The sequence below is a fragment of the Homarus americanus genome, unplaced genomic scaffold (assembly GCF_018991925.1).
Source record: "Homarus americanus isolate GMGI-L3 unplaced genomic scaffold, GMGI_Hamer_2.0 scaffold36970, whole genome shotgun sequence".
NCBI lineage: Eukaryota > Metazoa > Arthropoda > Malacostraca > Decapoda > Nephropidae > Homarus > Homarus americanus.
Window position 1 is genome coordinate 1,954,163 of NW_024740094.1, and position 20,764 is coordinate 1,974,926.

The 20,764-nt window shown below is 39.3% G+C and overlaps 2 protein-coding genes across 4 annotated transcripts in view; one reads left to right on the plus strand and one right to left on the minus strand.

Moving 5' to 3' along the window:
- LOC121875124 (dystroglycan-like) overlaps nucleotides 1–4,715 on the plus strand; it is a gene marked incomplete at its 5' end in the record, with an annotated part of 71,055 nt that extends 66,340 nt beyond the window's left edge. The window contains 1 exon segment of the mRNA XM_042379500.1: nucleotides 719–4,715. Within this exon segment, the coding sequence (XP_042235434.1) occupies nucleotides 719–1,651 (933 nt within the window). The 3' untranslated portion in view covers nucleotides 1,652–4,715.
- A 498-nt stretch (nucleotides 4,716–5,213) lies between these two features.
- Nucleotides 5,214–20,757, minus strand: LOC121875127 (putative ammonium transporter 1). Of its 3 annotated transcripts, XM_042379508.1 has the most exons (10): nucleotides 20,649–20,757; nucleotides 19,772–19,938; nucleotides 12,472–12,561; nucleotides 12,053–12,280; nucleotides 11,219–11,418; nucleotides 10,713–10,949; nucleotides 9,885–9,996; nucleotides 9,405–9,641; nucleotides 8,129–8,236; nucleotides 5,214–7,712 (listed from the first exon to the last, which is right to left on the minus strand). In XM_042379508.1, exons 3-10 carry the CDS (start codon nucleotides 12,482–12,484, stop codon nucleotides 7,399–7,401), a joined length of 1,449 nt encoding a protein of 482 aa, XP_042235442.1. In that variant the 5' UTR covers nucleotides 12,485–12,561; nucleotides 19,772–19,938; nucleotides 20,649–20,757; the 3' UTR covers nucleotides 5,214–7,398. The 3 variants fall into 3 exon arrangements, with proteins under 3 accessions (XP_042235442.1, XP_042235441.1, XP_042235440.1); XM_042379507.1 differs by lacking the exons at nucleotides 19,772–19,938; nucleotides 20,649–20,757 and adding an exon at nucleotides 18,460–19,719 and having other exon boundaries at nucleotides 11,219–11,415; XM_042379506.1 differs by lacking the exons at nucleotides 19,772–19,938; nucleotides 20,649–20,757 and adding an exon at nucleotides 18,460–19,718.
- Between the last annotated feature and the right edge of the window lie 7 nt (nucleotides 20,758–20,764).

The following is a 20,764-nucleotide window of genomic DNA, read 5'->3' on the forward strand; positions in this document are numbered from 1 at the left end:
TCTTAATATTTTGATATTAATAACATACTGGCAGTACCCGTTATTCGAAAGAGATCTGTTCCTGGAATAATTTTTGATTGAAAACTTTAGATGTACATACACAATTATTATGAGCCACAAATAAACATACAGGTATCCCTCGCTATATGAATGGGTCATGTTCTTGAAAAACCATTCATTAAGTGCATTTTCATATAGCGAATAAAAACATCTGGAGAATAGGGTTTGGTTCCCAATAACAAGAAAACCCCAATACTCTGTCATATTCCGAAAAACATGAAATCAGTTCATGAACAAAAAACCTACTGAACTAATGATAAATAGTACACAACTACTGTTACCTTGTATTTACTACCTAACACATTAAAAACAATAATAAAATACTATCTAGATGAAAATATGTAGCTAAAACCATTATGGAAAAGCCAAATGAAAGTTTAACACAGCCGCCATTTGCATACACGCTCTGAAACACTCGGGTAACAAATATCTGTAAGAGAATACAAACAATATGAACAAGTTCTGAAATGTATACTCCTACTCACTGCTTGATGTCATGATAATATTTGCCAATCAGCTGCCTTGCTACAAACTGACCCGAGGCCTCAGATGCAAGGTTTGAGTGAACAGACTATACTTGAAGTGAATGTTTTTACTACAGTCTTCAATTTATTTTTAATTTCCATTATACTGTATTAAAATATTATTATATCAACAGGAATGTGTAGATGTAGGTGGAGCGAAGGTCAATGATGCCTTGTTTGTCAACGTTTTACCAAGACCATCAAGGAAGTTGCCTCCAGTTGAGTTTTCCATAAATATTGATACTAACTATGAACAGTTTATGAGTGATGCCCACAAAAAAGCTCTTTTAATTGACCGTATCAGAGAAGTATTTGACGACAGTGATGCCAGTCACGTTATTGTGGACAGTTTCCGTAAAGGCTCTGTAATTGTGACATGGCACAACAGGTCATTACCAGCAGAGCCATGTCCTAATGATGAAATCAGGAATCTAAGGGAAATCATGGTGGATGATAACGGACATTTATTGCTTGAATTTGTCAATGCCTTCTCTCCGGATTTCAAGGTGGTAGGAGGATCTGTAAAGCCTACGGGTGCATGCTTGGGTGAAGACACTCCCACCCACATTGAAGAGGTGACTCATCGTCCCTCAGTTGATAAAGATCTTCAAGGGGAGGACAATGATTACCTTCTCAACTTCATCATCCCTGCTGTTATCATTGCTGCTATGTTGCTCCTCGCTGCTATCATTGCATGCTGCCTCTACCGTCGACGACGCTACGGGAAAATGACCATGGCTGATGATCGCACTTTTGTCAGCAAAGGCATTCCAATCATCTTTGCCGAGGAGTTGGACGACCGACCCGACCCAGCCAAAAGTCCCGTCATAATGAAGGATGAGAAGCCTCCACTACCACCCCCAGAGTACCAGCGGGGATCATCCCCAGCTGCCTCGTCAACTCCACCCACCTCCGACCGTCGCCGTCCACAGTCTGGTGACGTAGGAGACGATACACCTTCCTACCAGCCTCCCCCACCTTTTACTGCCACAAATGGAGCCTCCCGCCATCCTCGCCCCAACATGCCGCCCACGTACAGGAAGCCACCTACATATGTGCCTCCTTAAAACTAGTCTAGCAATGTCAAATTATCCCTGTTGGGTGAGAAAAGGTAAACACTGTAAATTACAGCAGTTCATAATGCCTCAATTGGTTTTGATAATGGTGCCTATATAGTGGCTCTCCCTGGTTCATTTAGGGAGATCTACACCTCCAAACGAACAAATGGAGGGAGATGTAGGGAAAGTTTTTAGTTTCTAGAAAATGTTAAAAGTTATTTAAAATTTTATTGATAACTAAGCTTATAATGAAAAAATATATATATATATATATATAATATTAAAGGACCGAAGTATTAGAACATTATAGTGTAGAACAAAATAAAATCTACAGACTAGTTATGGAACAATGCTTCCCTATGAATCTTCCTTCCCTTTAAACAATTCTAGAATATTGTACAAGTTTGAAGCTTAAATATTATTATTAAAATATAGAAATTAAATTATGTACAGATTCAAGTTGAATTTAACATCATCCATAATTAAAAAATGCTTTGAAATACGAATTTGATATCTGCTAAATAAGGGTTCAACATTAGCTTTAATCTCAAGAAGGGAGGGAGAGTATAGTTTACTTGGCACAAATGCATCTTAATGTATGGGAACTCTTCCAAACGATGTTTGTGTTTCACATGATCTGTACACTTGGGGTTTCATCAGATGGTGTATTCACCTAGAGATGTGCAACATAACACATTGTATTTATACACTTGGTGTTTTGTTTCAGCTGGTGCAGACATTTGAAATTGTGCACCAATGATATTTCTGCCTACTGTGTGGAAGATGGTATTTACACATGGTGTTGTGTATTAAACAATAATTATTCCAGGTGATGTACATCAGCACAAAATGCTTTGCATGAAATCACTTTCATCGGATGTAATATGAACCTCATTATTTTTACTGTCTTGTATGTTTGTTTGTCTGTGCTGGAAAATCTGTATGTTTTCAATGTGGACTGGAGGTGGTCTATCTTTGCTTATTAATAGTATTTATATATGACTTCATTGTAAGTGTGTCAGGCACCAATATCTTGACAATCCAAGGCCAAATTATCTAGAATTTTTTATCATTTAGCATATAGTTACATGTTTGTGATTACATATCAAACCATAAAAAGCACAAAAATATTCTTAAGTATAAGAAAAGATTATAGTTACTACAGATGTGGTTTTATTGGCTTGTAGACAACTTTATCTTGGTGTAACTATTCAGAAACTGAGAAAAATTAAATTTTTTGTAAACTTTTGTACATTTGACTGATAAATGACTGTAAGGTGTTGCTGCATCTTAATATAAAATGTGCTGTATACTTGTCATCCGTTTACACTTGTACATAACTACACTGTAATTTTTGTTGGATTAGTGAAATGGTGGGGACAAGTGTAAGTTATATTACCTCAGTCACCAGAAGCACCAATGTCTGCAAAAGTTTCCCAACATCATCTGAAACATTGGTAGCAGACTACTGGATTTGTCTTGAACATTCATAGCTTCACTTGTTATGGAAACCGTGTGACATACTTCTTAGGGAGTACCAGCCAGCCATAACATTAGTTTCTTTGGTGAGATGTCTTGTGCCCTCCCTCATTGAATCCCCTACTTGTTTACTAGTACTGTACTCAGTCTAACGGCCAGTTTGGCTCGCAGGCATGAATGTTTGATTGAAAGGGATAATTTGTCAGTGCAGTAGTTGAGAGCAATATGATATAGGTAATGTGTACTGCTTTAATGATATGATAGATTGATAATGGTAGTGAATGATTAACATTTCCATATGTTCAATCTAATGGAAACTTCCCTGTACATTTTAATGTAATTTACAAAATAGTGAAGGTTTTATATTTCTTAAGGTGTTAAAGTAGAAGCTCTGACTGCTTTATATTCAAGGTGTGTATGTGTGTAGGTCATCAGAGACCTTGACAGTAATATTAGGAGATTTTGAGAGTCATGTTTGAAATGTTGCAATGTTTTTCTTTTCAGAAGGGAAAAGATAAATTAAATCTTTTGTTTATTTAAATTTCACAATTTTGATGGTATATTACAGTGTTAATTGAAGGATTTAACTAACACAGGTCACCCAATTGAAATAAAAGCAAGTAGTATTTTTCCTTATACTGGATACCTCATTCTAGAGGAAGATGCAGTTGGTGGTATCTCAGGGTTCCTGGCATAAGGCCAATATTAATCTTTTATTTCTGGTTATGGTGCAGCTGCATGTATGCTCCTTAAGATGCTAGTTCCCTTACTATTTACCTTAAGGCACTTGGTAGCAGCTGATTCATGATGGTGAACTCATTGCAATTTTTGTTTCAACATATTTTACTAATAAATATATTTTTAATTATTAATTCATTGTAACAGAAATAAGTAGCTAAAGTGAAATGTAATCTAATTTGCCCTTGTAAAGGTTACATTTTATGCTTTTTTAAGATAGTAAATTAAGTAGTTCTTATGCTTGTTAGTGTGTGTGTGTGTGTGTGCTGTCAGTCATGTGCCTGTGCTTCATAAATAATAAAAAAAACTTCCTGCCGTATGGTAGCAAAAATTTCTGTCCAATTTAAATATTTAAATAAAAATTTTGACTGTAAATAACTGCACCTTCCATTCAGAAACCTGTCCTGGGAGACCTTCAAATATATATACCCTGTATGCTTTAGTTTTTGTATTAAAAAATCTAAAAAATTATTGTGTGAAGAAGTGTTACTCTAGTTTTTTAACCAGAATGGTACAGTATACATGTAAGAAATAGTGAGGTTTACTCAGCTGAGACACGAGTCAAGATCGAGGTGTCAAGTTAAGGCACAAAGGTGGAGTGAATGGCCTGTGTGTGACTGCCCTGTATAATTAAGTTATTAGAGCAATGGTAATATTCTACAATTCCTATTTTAAGCCATAATGCAGGTTTAGATTTTTCGTTGCCTTGTAATTTGTACGGTAGCAAATTAATTTAATGACTGTGCCACCAGCAGGTTGAGATCAGTCCTAACATACTTGGTGACAGTTTTAAACCCTGCACAGTTTATTAAAGCTGTTTGACCATGTAAAAACAGAAATAAATGGAGATTTTTAATTGTTTGTTTCTCTAAAAGTAATTCTGTGTATGGTACAGTAGCTGAAACAACAATCTGTGCATACTTTGTGAGAAACAATGAGACAAGGGACGATAAATTTTGCTATACGAGGGCTATCACTAGTCACAAGTAAAATTTCGGAGCATATCGACCCCCACCTGCACAGATAGTTGTTTTAGCTACTGTACAAGCTTTCAGTTTGATACATGAGAATTTTATTTAACTACATTCTGTACTGTGGATGAATTTCTACTCACCTAATTAAGCTAATTTCCTCACCAGTTCGTCAAATTTCAACTCCCAAAACCTTGAGTTACTGCAACACTTAACATAGGAAGTCGTGTTGTGTTGTGTTTGTTTGTCCTTCCAAGGCAGAATGCTGCATAAACCACTGCTATTAATGGTACAAAAGTATACAGTAGTTTAAAAAAAATTCTAAAGTTTGTTTTATATTCAGCAAGTCTAACAAAAAGAAGGGGGTACAAAGTACAGTACAATTATTATTTAGTTCATACACAACTTTTTTAATGAAATTCACAATTATGGACTATTTAATGTAAACCCAAAACAAAATCATGATAAAAGCGAGTACTAAATAATATATGAAAAATGACAGTACAAAATTAAAGTATAGGGGGTTCCCAGGGGTTATGAATGGGTTCCATTCCTGAGGATGTTCTTTAGTCAAAAATGTATGTGTATACTGTAATTTGAAACACATGCTATGTGCATACCGTACTTACAGAATAGTGTCTAAAATCCCACTGTATCATAGCCCAAGTTCTTATATACATATAAAAATTAATTAATTTAAGAGAAAAGAAATAGAATGACAAAATACAGTAAATGAAAGTAAAAAAATAAGTCGACACGTACCCGTAAATAGAATAATGTGAATTTAAAGTTTAACCTCGTTCGTATCGACGGACGTTTGTAAGTTGGGGACCCCCTATATAGTACGGGTAAACCCCTTGTACATTATTTTCTTTTGTGCATATATTAGTGTTCATCTGTTATACTGTGAGAGTACAACACAATGTACAAAAAAAAAAAAAAAACAATACAATACTGTATAAGCTTTTACTCACCACTAGAGGCTTGTAATAGTCCATTAAAACTTGAACATAATGGGCAGCATCCCATACTCTCACCTAGAACAACTACTCACTTTTCTTGCCTGACAAACTGGATGGCACCTTAGACACAGTTCATCATTCAATTCACACGCAAGATCATGCAGAAAATGAGTGACAAGGGTTTAGGTAGGAAGAGGGAGGGATTCAGACAGCGAGAGAAGAGGCACCAAGTACATCATTCCTGGGAGAATTATACAATACAACAGCAAAGCAACACTACACATCAACTTGGAATCCCTAGTGTGACTGAACAAGTCTCTCCCTACATGTTATAATATAAAGCATATCAAAGTGAAGGTTTTGTAATTCAACTTGGAGAATATCCATATTTGTTTTTGTTTTTTTTTAGAACTGGACAGTATAGATAAATAAAAATAATACAGCATATTTATATACGAGACCTACTCAATTTTATCAACTTGCATCCCAGCCTGGTTTAGTCATTATTATGTGGTGCAACCCTCACGCCTCAGTTCATGTTAAGTGACTTTTCGTAATTTCGTGGTACTATTTAAATAGTCATGCAGCCCTGGCTAGATTATGTTGCCAAGTAAGCATTTACCTTTCACTAGCGTACGCATACAAGCCTTCCAGCCTTCCTTCTCGGACCTCGGTAGCTTCTCAGCTTTTGTGATATAGGGATCTTGCCCTTGGACTTCATGTGTCTCACTACATGTTTCTATCCCCCCAACCTCCAAAGCGCAAGTGTAGTAAGGGACTTGACCATCAGCAGATTTGTGATCAATTACAGGAGGCAGCAATAATAATTGTAAGTATAGTGTACAGTAAATAGAAACAATAGAAAATGAGTGTCCTGTACCTCTTACTACCTACAAATCACCCCACTGTGTCACACACATGCCACTTCACATGCATTCTCGACTCTTCCTAGCCCTTACACTACCAGTCTTTACTTTTATATTATGTACGACCAGTTAGTAACATTATTTTTTTTTTCTCGAAAACAGCAGAGTGGAGAGCATATCTACTGTGGCCCGCTGCCTGAAGGCTAAAACAACTTAAAAAATTTAAACTATTTACAGTGAAAAGTTAGAGCAATAACTTGACAATAATTCTGTACTGTACAATATAACTTTTTAACGTGCAAAAAACGAAACCTTTTATTCCTTAAATGTATGTATAATATTTTGTTAAATTGTTTCAGTTTAGTTGAGGTAATCAATTAATTAGCCACTAACCTACTGCCTACTGTACTGTAAATACCCAATCAGGCATAATATCATTACTGGTAGTTCCTTTGAAAAAAAAAAAAAAAATCCATTGCTTTATCCAAACCTTATTTATCAAGTTAAAACAATCTCGTCATTTCTTCCAGAACCAAACCAAACCGAGACTCGTGAACCTGTGAATCCAAGATATCACACATTGTTGGGCCCATAGGTGCTTACTGGGTTGTACGATCTCAGATTCACGAGTCTCAGGGTTCATGGATGGTAGGGAGAACTGACAGGGCTTTTTTCCGTGATTATACGCCATTTGTAATTATAAAGCATCACTTCACAACCAAAGATCAAACAGTAAGAACTTAAAACTTGGAGACTTCAACCTCAAATCCCTCATTGGAATATGCTTTAGTCATATGACCCCTAAGGCTTCGGTGATCTCTTGCCTCATCTGACTCATGGTGTCTAGGCCGTGATGCTGGGGATATGTTAGGGCCTTTATCACTATAGAAAAGGTCATTCATTTTAGGACTGGCTGGGGTTTGGGGATGTGGGCGGGAGCCAGGACCAATTCGTGCTCGTCGAGGATCAGGAAGCGTCCAGTACATAGGTTGTCCCGGGTTCAGATAATTGGCCCAGCTTGGGTGCCAGAAAGAAGACATATTTGGTGGTAGATCTGCAATTTGTGAACAGCTGAGTCACCATGTTGGTAAAGTTATGAGCAAATGTCAATAACTAATCCTGCACAGAACTAAGAGTTGGTGTATCTCTTTAGTAAGTTTTTCTCTAATATTTCATAATTTCTATTGAGAAATAAGTTCAAAAATGTACTAAAAAATGCAAGGAAAAATCAGAAAAGATCAACAAACTTGGGTCATGAAAGAGTATAAAGTCGCACAAATACATTTACACAGTACGTACAGTATATAAGGATCAGGAAATATTTTAATACTGTTGTGAACTCTACTGTAATGAACTGGCAGATCCTGAATTAACTTGGAGGAGAAGACTTTAACTACTTAAAAGTTACCTAAGGATTATTACAGATAAGAAAATAAATACAGTAGTCAAGGAAGGGTTACTACAGCTTACAAATGTTCCTGTTTACACCATTTTCAGTAGTGATGGAGCTGCTGTATTGGTCCTCTATCCACGCCTCAGCTGGGTAGGCTGGCTCACCATGCTTTAATATGTCCAGTCCTGCAATGAGTCACAATATTACCTCTGGGTGATGACATGCTGCTCTCAGTGCTAATTCTGGCAACGTTCTCTCTCGCACTGGTTCAGTGAACACCTCCCAGGCATTCTCTGGTAAAGTTGGTGCTGTAAGTGTTTACTGTATATACTGCACTGTAGTGCAGTGGTAGGTGTCAGAGATGATGGGGGATCACCTCTTGACACCTACCACATGGCACCACAAGCTTGAATTATCTATTCTCAGCCTTCTCCTGCAGTGCTGGTAAGCATTAATTTTGTGCAAGTTTCTAATTTTGGCCAAAAATTGGGTATTAGGAGGAAAGTGCTTTGATAACTTGGAATGGTTAGAGCCCCATATATTCTGAGTTATCAAGGGTTTACTATTGGGCATGTACTAGCCCCAGAATGCATCTGTACCTGTGCCAGTGTTGGTCAAGTCTGGCCTTGAATGAGCTTACACTCGGTGCCATCACAACACACTCTGGCAGGCTGTTCCACGAGTTCACAATTCTCACTCCAAAAAAGTTTTCCCTGGCCATTTTCTGAACTTGTGACTTCTTAACCTAAGCTGTGACACCAAGTGGTGGTGGGCATTTCCCAGCTCCAGGCTGTGATCCACATTAGTGACTGATGGAACCTAAATTGATGACTTCTGAATTTGTATTGAAAGTAAAAAAATCATGATACTGTATTCCTTTGATCCTGGTGATATACCTTCCTGATGCTTTTATTCAGAATACCATGGAGGTTATAATATTTTGTCCGGGGGGCCACAGAACGGAAAAGGTTGGGAACCACTGACTTAAGACCATAACAAGGGGTTCCAAGGTAAACCTCCCCAAATAGAATGAGAGAATTGAAATGCTCAGGGTTCAAATTCTGGCAGATTGTTTGTATACCTTCAATGTCTACCGGTATGTACAGTACTGTATATTGTCAAGGCTATACAAACTTCAACAGAAATCCTCTAAAGTGACCAGCAGTTTACAAAACTACTGTAACATAAACAATCATACTTGGTACAGTATATCATGATACAGTACCTGTACGTACTGTACTTTATTATATTTTCACGGAATGCAAAATATGTATCTTGTTATAACGAGTTGGATAAAAACTTGTGATCAAGATTACTTCAAACGAGGAGTCAAACAATAATCTTGCAATTTACCTTGAAGTTCCATTTCAGGAGGAACCCTTAACATGCCCAGTAGCCTTAGTGTACCAAACATCAAGGAGGAGAGTCCACCAGACCAGCCTAAGATGGCCATTGCCCCAGCCAGGTTCCAAGCCAGGACTTCAGTAGAGCCCCCATATACAATGCCACCATCCTTGAAGAGTGACACAGCAATCAGCCCCCAGAACCCACCACCCATGTGCACAGCGACAGCATCTAATGGATCGTCAACTGTGGAGGAAACATGGATGTACAACCTAATGCAATTAACTATTTCTAGGGTATTTAAGTGTTCACTATATTGTAACTAAGTACTGTACAGTACGAATATATCTTTCATGAGATTCTGGACAAATTTACTAGGGTCAGGGAATAAAACTATTGTGCAAGATAATCACTTTCTTGTGGGGAATATTATTTGATACAGAAGACTGAAAAATCAAGTTGCTACATTGACACAAGCACTGGACAAACCTTTGACCATGGGAAGAAGTATGTGGATGCCAAGAAATATCATTCCAGCAATACTTCCAATGACAACAGCACCCCATGGCCACACCACATTACACCCAGCACAGATTGATACCTGAACATGGAAGAGTGATAGGGATATTGAAAGGAAGATAATTAGTTATATAAAGGCATATGGGACATGATAATTAGGATAAAAACCACAAATAAATAGACGATTTTGATCAGTCATAACAAAGTTGGACTTCTGTTTGAAGATTTTTTAATACAGCTTATGAAATTTTTTTTTTTTAAGTGTAATAATAATAACCACAATTTTCTATCAAAAAGAAGTTTCATTTATAAGGACAGTTGATTGATAAGACTGCCAATAACCTTTAACCAATAATCTAATCATGCCTAGTGATCCAAGCTTTACTCATGACACTGCTGCATGACTAAGTTGTTACATTCAATCAACAATGGATCAATTTGTTCAACTCAGGAGGTCAGTATCATACTCGAGGGGTAAAAATTAAGTTGGCTTTTCGGCCAATATATACAATACATCTTGAGCTCTCATACACATCAAATTTCTAATGCAATCTTCATTTACATAAAGTATTGTATCTGTTTTCTACACGCACATGATCTGATCTAGTCTATACAGTATTATGGTATTTTGCTGGTTTAATTCTACAGAACTTCCTCTCTGCTTTCACCCTATACCTTTAACTATGTCAATAACACAATTCTACTCTTGTTAATATATATCTTGTCTAGCAATAAACCTCTACCATCAACTATTTCAGTTTAACAACTTTCACCAGAGAAGTAAATCAGGCCACACACCATGCCAGTCAGGGCACCATTGAGGGCCATAAGGAAGGACCAGGTGGAAGGTCTGCCACACGCACCAGAACGGTAAACCAACAGAACCGTGATGCCTCCAGCACTGCCAGAGAGGACTGTGTTAACGATGGCCTTTGCTACCGCCGAGGCATCGCCTTCCTGGCTAATGGATGCCTGTGACCCCCCATTGAATGCCAAGAAACCAAAGAGCAGGATGAATCCTCCTAGAGCTGCCAGCTGTAAGGCAAAGTTACATCAGATCAGGCTTTGTCAGGTTCATCTCAAATACATTCTGCAGTTATACCTCAAGTTTTGTTCACAAATGTATGGATAATAAAGACTTTAAAGGGCAATTATGAACTAATCTTGTAACATACATTTCCTGCTAACTTATTTGTTTAGTAAGCTAAATAATGTACAGTAATATAAAAACACAAATATATCACAATATACTGTACTGCATTAGTTAACATTTAAAAGAGTAACTTATGTCGTTATCAACCAACCGGTACAGAATGTCCACGCAAGTCCATCCCTTTTGATCCAAAACGGCCAGCCCTCGGTCCTAATATTATGGCACCCATAAGAGCTGCCACGCCTCCTGTCAGGTGAACCACTCCAGAGCCTGCAAAATCTTGGTAGGCACGAACGCTCAGCCACCCACTGTCAGACCACGCCCAGTGTGACACCACCGGGTACACCACTGCTGCAGATACACACATACATGAAAGATGCATTCTGTATATGATGCATATATGAAAGATATACACTGGGCATGAATGATGCAAATCCAGGTCGTAAGTCGAAAATGCTTAAATAATACATAGAAAATCTAAAATGGGTGTCTCTTTTTCTTCTCAGCACCACAAAACTCTCACTTTTAAGCTTGCCAGCCATTTTAAAGTGAATTACAAACGAAAATTTTGTCAGTACACAGTGCAATCACTGATGTCGAGACTCGAAAATCCGTAATTTGACCAAATTTTGGTGCGTCTGAGGCGGTCGTATGTCCGGGTGGTCGTAAGTCGGGGAGGAGCTGTACATATAATAAGGAAAAAAATAGCTAAAACAAGGGAGATATTAACATAATGATGACTGGGTGGGAACAAGCATATTGTGTACCTCTGAGATTTTACTGGATGAATAAGGGGGTTGTCGAAGGAGTATTTAATGATACATAAAGTATTAAGTTTGTGAAGTTACAAGTTCACAGAGTCAAGGGTAAATGTAAAGGTAGATGAGGTAGGTGTTGAGGTAGATGAAGTAGAAACTGAGATAGATGAAGTAGACACATAGGTAGATGAAGTACACGTTAAGGTAGATACGACAGATCAACTCACCCGTAAGCACTATGGAATAAATAAGGTATGCATTAAAGGCACACCGCTCTGCCATTGATCCAGACACAATGGTCGCAGCGGTGGCGGCGAACACAAACTGGAAGAACCAGAATGCTAGGCGCTCGTCCGGTAGCTCATACGACGCCCAGTAGGTGGTCCCGCAGAAGCTGTTGCCCTCACCGAACGCCAGAGGGAATCCGACCAACCAATACGAGATGCCACCGATGACTGGAGGAGACACACACAAGAAGGTCAGGTACCGGATGCTAAAACCTAAACAATTAAAAGAAAGATGAGGAAACAAAAGTTGCAAACAGTTAAAATGAAACGGTTTAAAGACCAATGGATTAATAAAAAAGATGAGTAGATTGTAGGAGACACAAGGATAAAACTTAAAAGAAGGTTACGTAAAGACTTACACACATCTAACATGTTTTTGATCAAGATGTTGGTAGTGTTCTTGGACCTTACAGCTCCCGCCTCCAGGAACGCAAACCCGCATTGTAGGACTGAAACAAAAGCGAATGTGTTAAAATACAATAAAAACAGACAAGGACCACCTGACATGACCTAAGGTGAACTTAACTTAACCTAAAGCTAACCTAACTTAACCAAGCCAGACCTGACCCCACCCCACCCCCTGGTTGTGTTAGTGTGTTTAATCATCATGTAATCTAAAACAAAACAAACATGTTAACCAGGAAGATAAATGCTTTCTCAACTTACATTCTGCATAATAGTTTTTAATGCAATTTTTATCGTCCAGAACAATAATTTACATCAATGTGTTACAAAGCCACATTCACTGTTTACATGTCGAATGTTTCGTATTAACAGGTTGATACACTGATTAATCTCAAAGTTTCCTGGATTATGGTTGGGGTGATAATGGTGGTTCGGGGTGATTGTGGTGGTTGGGGATGAATGTGGTGGTTGGGGATGATTGTGGTGGTTAGGGGTGATAGTGGTGGTTGGGGTGAATAATAGTGGTGGTTGGGGTGAATAATAGTGGTGGTTGGGAGGAATAATAGTGGTGGTTGGGAGGAATAATAGTGGTGGTTGGGAGGAATAATAGTGGTGGTTGGGGGGTGATAGTGGTGACAGAGGAAAGGGTGATGTATCGGTCTAACAAGATGCCTACTTCGTCATTACCAAACAGATGCAGTTCAGAAATATTATACGATACATAGTAATTATTATTCTTGTTAGTTCCACGTCATGTAATAAAAGGAGAGCTGGGGCCTCACAGGGGACTGTAGCATATGTGATATTTGGTTCACACTCAGGATGGGATGGAGAAAGGAAACTCACAATGTGCTCTCTGTATACATATTGTATTGGATGTACAGTGCAACTTGGTGCTGGGAAGTGGCAGCGTGGTTACAAGCGTGATGTAGAGAGAGCTGGTTGGTGAGAGTGCTCAGAGGAGGACCAGCTTGTGGGTCGCCTAGGTCGCCGGCAGGAGCAAGGACCGCCAAGCAGGAGTGGAGGAGGAGGTGTTGCTTGAAAACTGGCTGTAGGTAGAAAGAGGTAGGTCACCACGAGGTGAGATCTTATATAGCGGAGGTAGGCGTGGCTTAATAGTTGACCTACGTCATGTAAGGCGGCGCTGGTTGACCTAGACCACGAGGCATACACTGGGGAATTCGCGGGGTCGGCTACTCAGCGACAAAAGCGTTTGTAGGGGAGGAATCCACTACAGGACTACCAGCTTGTGTCAAACCAGAAAAGAGGAGTGACTGGGTGGCAACAGAGGGCAAGAGTAGGTGGTACAGAATGTAGCGAAGAGTTTTTCAATACGGTTGGTAAATTCTTGGAAGAGGGATATGATCTGTGTCATGTCACTGGAGGGGGGTTGTGGGCGGGGGCACCGGTGGGAGCACAAGGCCTGACAGCGTCAGAGTAGAGACGGGGAGGAGGCCCAGTAGTAGTTGAGTTAGGAGACGGCCAGGACTGCTGTGTTACGGCCAGGTGAGGCCAGGCAGGGGCAGGTGTTGTTGAAGAAGGCGTTGCTGGAGGCGGCCTGGTAGACTGGGTGGGGCGTTGTGGTAGCCGCAGCCTTCGGGGAGGCTTTTCCCTGGGACAGACGGGCGATTGGGGCATTGCCGACAAGACCTCCTCTCAAGAAGCTCCTCCACAACACAGCAACTCCCCAGCATCCTACTGCATTGTACATACAATATACATGGAGTTAACGATATTCTGAGTTTCCTTCCTCACCTCCATCCTGAGTGCGAGATCTCGTTTATCTACGTGTGTATGTGGTCCCAAAGAAAGAGAAATTTGACTAACTGCGCCACATACTCACGCTACAACGTCTTGTCACTAACTGCTGTACAGGTACAGTAATTGAGGGCTGCGTGGGCAATTTTTGCATGTAAAGACCTTTCTTAGTAGTAAGAAGGCCCAAGTCTACTTCACCTTATTCACCTAATGGATCCCTCCATTGTTCTTGTTAGTCTTGTCAAGGACTACAAAATTTTGATTCAACATGTCACACCATATCATAACTTGAGCTATGTTAAGACTACATTGTATGATACAATATGTATCCTGAAAATGATGGATTTATCAGGCGCAAGAACGCATTCCAAAAACGAATGAAGATTATTATCTAAGATATTCATTTTATTCAAGAATACTTACTGATGCATAAACACGAGAAGCAAAGCGGGCAGAGATACAGTAATTGCATGGAAACGCCTGCAGTCTTAGCTTGAGGTTCTCAGTAAAATGGTAGTAGTGTTTGCTTTTTAAATTTTTCATATTCTTATTCCATTACCATCTGTGTCATCAATGTAATACATTTATACTTCGAGATTATTCATACAGTACTGTAGAGTTCCTAATATGACTAAACTCCTCACCAAACCTACTCCATGATAAATTTATTGTTGTTGGATGTAATCTAAGATGTATAATATAAATAAATAAATAAATATATATATATATATATATATATATATATATATATATATATATATATATATATATATATATATTAGAAAATTGATGGGTGACACCCGCTCTTTAGCCGCACGTCATGAACGGGAGGGGGAAACGGGGAAATTTTATTTCTGGTAGAGTGACAGTGCACGCAAATAGGTAACAGCTAAAAACGACCATTTGGTATCTGTCCGCACTGGTGGTAAAGCCTCCGGGCAGATATTTTTTTTCTTTACTTGTGGCGGAACGAGCGTCACGGTCACCCTCCCGCCTCTGGGATATAATATACTGTACTGCATAACTTCTAAGAGAAATTATTCATCTGGTCCAACGACAACATAAGTGTCTCCAACTAGAAGATAATTTTACAGAACTATCTTCTCTACCTAAAATCTGCATGTAACCTAAGTAACCGAGTTATGCTAGTGTTAAATAGTCAAAGCTTCTGAACCGACCATCTTGGACTACCCCCCCCCCCTCTCGGAATGTCAGGTAACACTGGAATGATTATAAGCCAGCGTTGCCTCCCGGCAAGCATGACTCGTTTGGACAGTTTGCGAGATGCGTCGTATAAGATGAGTATAATCTACCTCCCAAATACAAGGCAAATGATGGCTACAAATCTACACGCATGCTGCAACCTGTGACAGGTAGTGAGAGAATAAACAACTAATTAAATGGGAGAGAAACAAATATCGTCCTGACTTGTTTACTATCTCCTAAATATTCCGTTTTGTCAATTAAAATCTCGTTTTCCGTCCATTATGACCTGCTGATTCAGATGGTCAGGAATCTGGGCCATCCTCACTGTCCACTTAACCACTGGCAACTAAAAAATATTCTCTTCCACAAAACAAAAACAAACAAACAATCGCTTTTGCTCCTACAGTGACGGAAGCAGTCACAGTCTCGCCTCGGCTCCTGACTACAAAAGCTGCAGTTAATTTAATTTTTGAATCTACAACCAGTAATTTTTCACGACCACGAAAAAAAAAAGTCAAATATCAGTGATTACTGGAACAGAAACACCTGTGCGCGTGATATTTTGTGGGAAATCACCGTGCCCGGGATCAGGAAAGAGAAAAATAACGAATTATTATTTTTTCTGAGCAGCAGGCTACTTACACATGCACGAAAACTTGGAAATACACCCAAAATATGACAACTAAAGCAGTCACAGGAGTCTGCGTAAATAAATAACCCTTAACTGACTTATGACAGAAAGCAAATATTACTAGTCTAGAAGAGAAAATACATTTAGGCCCGTAACCTTATAATTTACAATTTATTGATCAATCAGCAAGTATTCACAAAACAATACCCGTATATGAGATTACCTCTTGCTGGTGTTACGAGGAGTAACGATAGCTTTAACTCACCATGTTATTACTTACAGAATTGAATTACTTCATTCGAATACAGTTGAACGGGACTGCTGTGCGTTACTCAATACCTGTGTACAGTATACGTACTGTACACTACTCATTTCATGGGGAACCCTACCATTTAACCACATTCAAGATAGATTATTCATTTGGCGAATTTGATTCACTCTGAGTTATGACTGTTGCCCCGATAACTACTTATTTTACGACGGTTCGTATAGTGGTGTACGTGGGGAGGTATCTACAAACACTAATTTTACGGTCCTACACAGTTTGCGCGACACCGGAAATGTCTCGCATACACAAAACAAATAAGCTCACTGCTCTTGGTTGTCGATAAAGAGCAATTTTCTAATATTTTGTTGAACTTACGCAAAATAACAATTTCCCACTCATAATAATGCTTGCAAAAGAAAGCAGTTGTGTGCATAACGTCTCAAGCCATGGTCCAAGATGTGTCAAGTTCTCTATGCCCCAACTTCTCCAAAGACCGCTTATTAAAAATTTTGTGTCGTCATAGGCGCCCGTCTGGCGTATCACCTACCTACCCCCCCATTCTTAATATACAGTACTACAATTTTATTTGACAATGGCTATTGTAGCTCTCGATGCGACCGGTGCGCCGAAACAATGGTCATTAATACACTTTTTTGTGTCTTTGTTCAACTGCACAAACCAAGGACAAATCCGGCATGTTGCGCGTGCACGATAGAGTAGCTCTTCCTCCTCAGTAACAGTAACACCAATATCAGGGTTCGGATTCTTCAAGATCCATAACTAAATCAAATTTAATTGGGGATTAGAGCCCATCTAATTACGGTTGTCTCAACAGAAATTAAATGCCAACTTAGCCGCCATTTGTGTCCAAGCTTCAGGGTATCAAAGGTAGAGTATTCCAAATTCCTCCATTCTGGGAAGAATTTCACAATGGGTACCTTGGAGAAGCCGCCCTCGGGTCTATAATTAACATTTAACAGGGCGGGTTTGGTAAAGACTGGTGGGGAGGGGGGAACCTCACCGACGGCGTAACGAGCGAAAAGGTTTTTGGACACCCTGAGATCAAGTACACCCAGGGGGAACAACACTTGCCAGTATTTTACATAGTGTGTTTGTGTACCACCTGGGGAACAGCCATGTATAACGCAACTGTAGAATCACCGATCAAATGGCACGGTTACTTGGAACCAACAGTTACCAAGGATTATCAAATGGGATGACATCGTTATTATGGAAGGGAATTATGGGAGGTTCATGAAAGAATATAACTCCAGCGATAAGTGTTCAACGATAAAATAGTATGAAGCAATAGCTGTGGTTAGTGGAATTAACCCGCCTTTTTAATACCAGTCCTGAGGTATGTGAACAAATAACTTAAAATAAAGTGCTTTTACGGTTCCGTCAATGCCCTGCCCGGCAGTCAACTTGTCAACTATTACCACTTGGATTCCTCGAACGATTGTCCTTGAGAAAAGTCTAAGATAGAAAAAATCCATTTCGGGACTAAACTACAGCATTTTGTTTTAATATACAAAACTCGAATTGGGGAAACAAGGAAACACGCTACTGTTCTTTAAACGCCTGCAAGTAGGACATTGTCTCTGTGTACTCCGGTGAAAGAGCACAACCCATCACTGAACTTTTGAGTTTTAACAGGACTACCACTAAGTATTACTGAGTTTTAACAAGAACAAACTACCATTAAGTATTCTTGAACTTTAACAATGGACTACTAAACATTACCGAGGTTTAACAAGAACAGACTGTACTACAATCATTCCTGAGTATTAACAAGAATGGATTACGGAGATTCACGTTCTATGTATTAAAACATTACTGATAAGTCCTTATAAAAGTATACTTTGTTACAGATTCAGAATCATTATAGACCTTGACCAAAGTATTTTTCAAGGATATACATTGAAATCATGCAGTAAATTTGGTGAAGACGACAGGCAAGATATCCGTTGACGGAACCCAAAGCTATCGGTTGTACGTGTTTGGGTACCATGGATGGTGCTGTATACCCTGGGTAAGGTTATCAAGTACAACCACTTAAAATGAAACATTTCAACTCACAGAAGCATATTGTTCCCATGGTGACGAGGAAGAAGACATCAGTGTTCCTCTGAAAGTGCTTGAGGGCGTCCTGCAGCTCTTCCAGTGTCAGGGGCTCTCGAGTAGACACCGCCGCCCCACCACTGTCGTACAAAACTCTCTCACGAACATTATCTCCCATTACGAGTTGGCGAGAACAATGACTTATGAATGAGGAGGGGTGAGAGGGGAGTTCCTGGCGATTATCAGCCACAGAACATAAACACCCGTCACTGTCCCACGATCGAGGATACACTAACAGTCGGCACCGCAGAGGCTTCGAGCCTTCGACTCGGCAGCAGGTTTTGTTTATCACCGGGCCACACTAGTTCAAAGTCGTTGTCACAACTTTAATTACCCTTGATAGCTAACAAACTACTACGAACACATCGAAATTACATGTTTAATCAATATCCGATTAGTTCAGGTATTACGCAATAAAAAAGTAGTAGGGAATACGCCTTAAAACAAGGGTTTGCGGAGGTTAATTACGCCACTCGGCAACTATAGAAGCAGTTCACTTGTTCCACTGTAGTGGATGCCTCCCCTACAAAGACAAACGGCGTTTGTAGGGAAGGAATCCACTACACCACCACCACCACCACACTCTCTGTTTAGTCACGTGCTCTTAGCGACTACATTTACCTAATCTCACTTAATTATATAAAAAAATCACCTTCAATCTCGTCTCACCAGCTTCCTGGAAGACAATCTCAATTTCCTGTGATCATAATAAGCTCGCGTCCCTAGAGTAAAAAAAAAAAAAGCCTGACTTCGTTTTTTTTCGGGTTTATTTTAATGTACCGTGTTGTACAGCATCAGAGGCTAATGAAGCTGTAACCTTGGTTATCTTACTTGCGAGGCAAGAGCGGTACCGCTCTACCACCAGCAGTACATATAATGTACAGTACAGTAGTACATATACTGTACTTTCATCCCAGTTTAATTTCTCTCTAGTTTCGTCTCATAGCCTATTCTCACTCATTCGTCTCAGTCTAACTCATCTCACAGTCTAACCTCTTTCTCACTTCACTCTAACCTTACCAATTTACTAACCGGGGGAGGACCCCCGCTATATTAAACAGAATCTACTTACTTTTATATCTCGTACCAATAAAAAAAAAACTTTCTTAAAGCTGCAGGGTGTAATTTTACGTGTTTTGTGGACGTGAGAGTACGCTCGACCGAGTGACCAGCTTGGTCTGAGCGTAAATAAAAGGTAATTACATTAACAATATCCCCCCCCACAAAAAAAATAATAATAATAATAAAGGAGAATGGTCTGATACTCAACTTGGACCAGGGTGCTTGCTGCCTGTCAACGACCGTCACTGTCTGGAGTCGGTGTAGCGGACCTCAAGTTTCCCGGACTCAAGCACCACACTCGCCAACACAAACACCAGACCGAAACTACCGCAGCGGCACTCGGCAGCAGTGCCCCAGCAGCCCCACTTTTCTTCCCTGTGGGGTGAACATTAGATTAGCTCAGAGACTTAATACTCGAAGCCCTATGAAGCTCCAAACCATCTCTAATCCTACAAAAAAAAAAGCTTTTCAACTGATAATATACTGAAACATTACAAAATAAAACAAAATACAAGATTTAACTGAACATGAATTATACAATGAAACAAATATACAGAAATTCTTTATATGTCAATTTATATTACAGGATATAATTCGAAAATGTTTTTTTTTCTAATGATAAGCTCAGAAAAAAGACGATCTATGACACTTTTGGCGCATTTTACCTTTAACCGAGATATCGGGAGTTGAAAAATCACCCTATTATAGAAGAAAAATTGCGGTGGCGAGAAATTGCGGGTTTTTGTTTTACTTACTAATAAGTCCAGACAAAAACAAGAGTTTTCACCAACCAAACTGTGTCCGATCCCTTCTCAAGTATGGTCCCATTTTCTTTAAATCTCAGGTTCATGGTTAAATGTTTCTGGAAATTGAGCCTTCTGCTTGAGCCAGGCAAACCATATAAAAAATATAAAACAAACTTTGAAGCTTAGAAAGTTAGATATTCAGTACAATCGTCACACAACTATTTACGTTTACAATTGGTTCAGCGTGCATATACACAATGCAGGTGTAGCTTGCGGTAATGAGTGGCTTGTGGTGTTATGTAGGGTGCATATTATAAACAGCTCTCCAGCCATACTTACCATACAGTCGAAGGCAAGCATGAACTGCATAGGCTTCCCTGTTGGGTGATGTAAAGTAAGAGTAAAGTAGGGTTATAACACCCATAAGTAAAAAAAGAATCTGCTCTTCGTCTTGT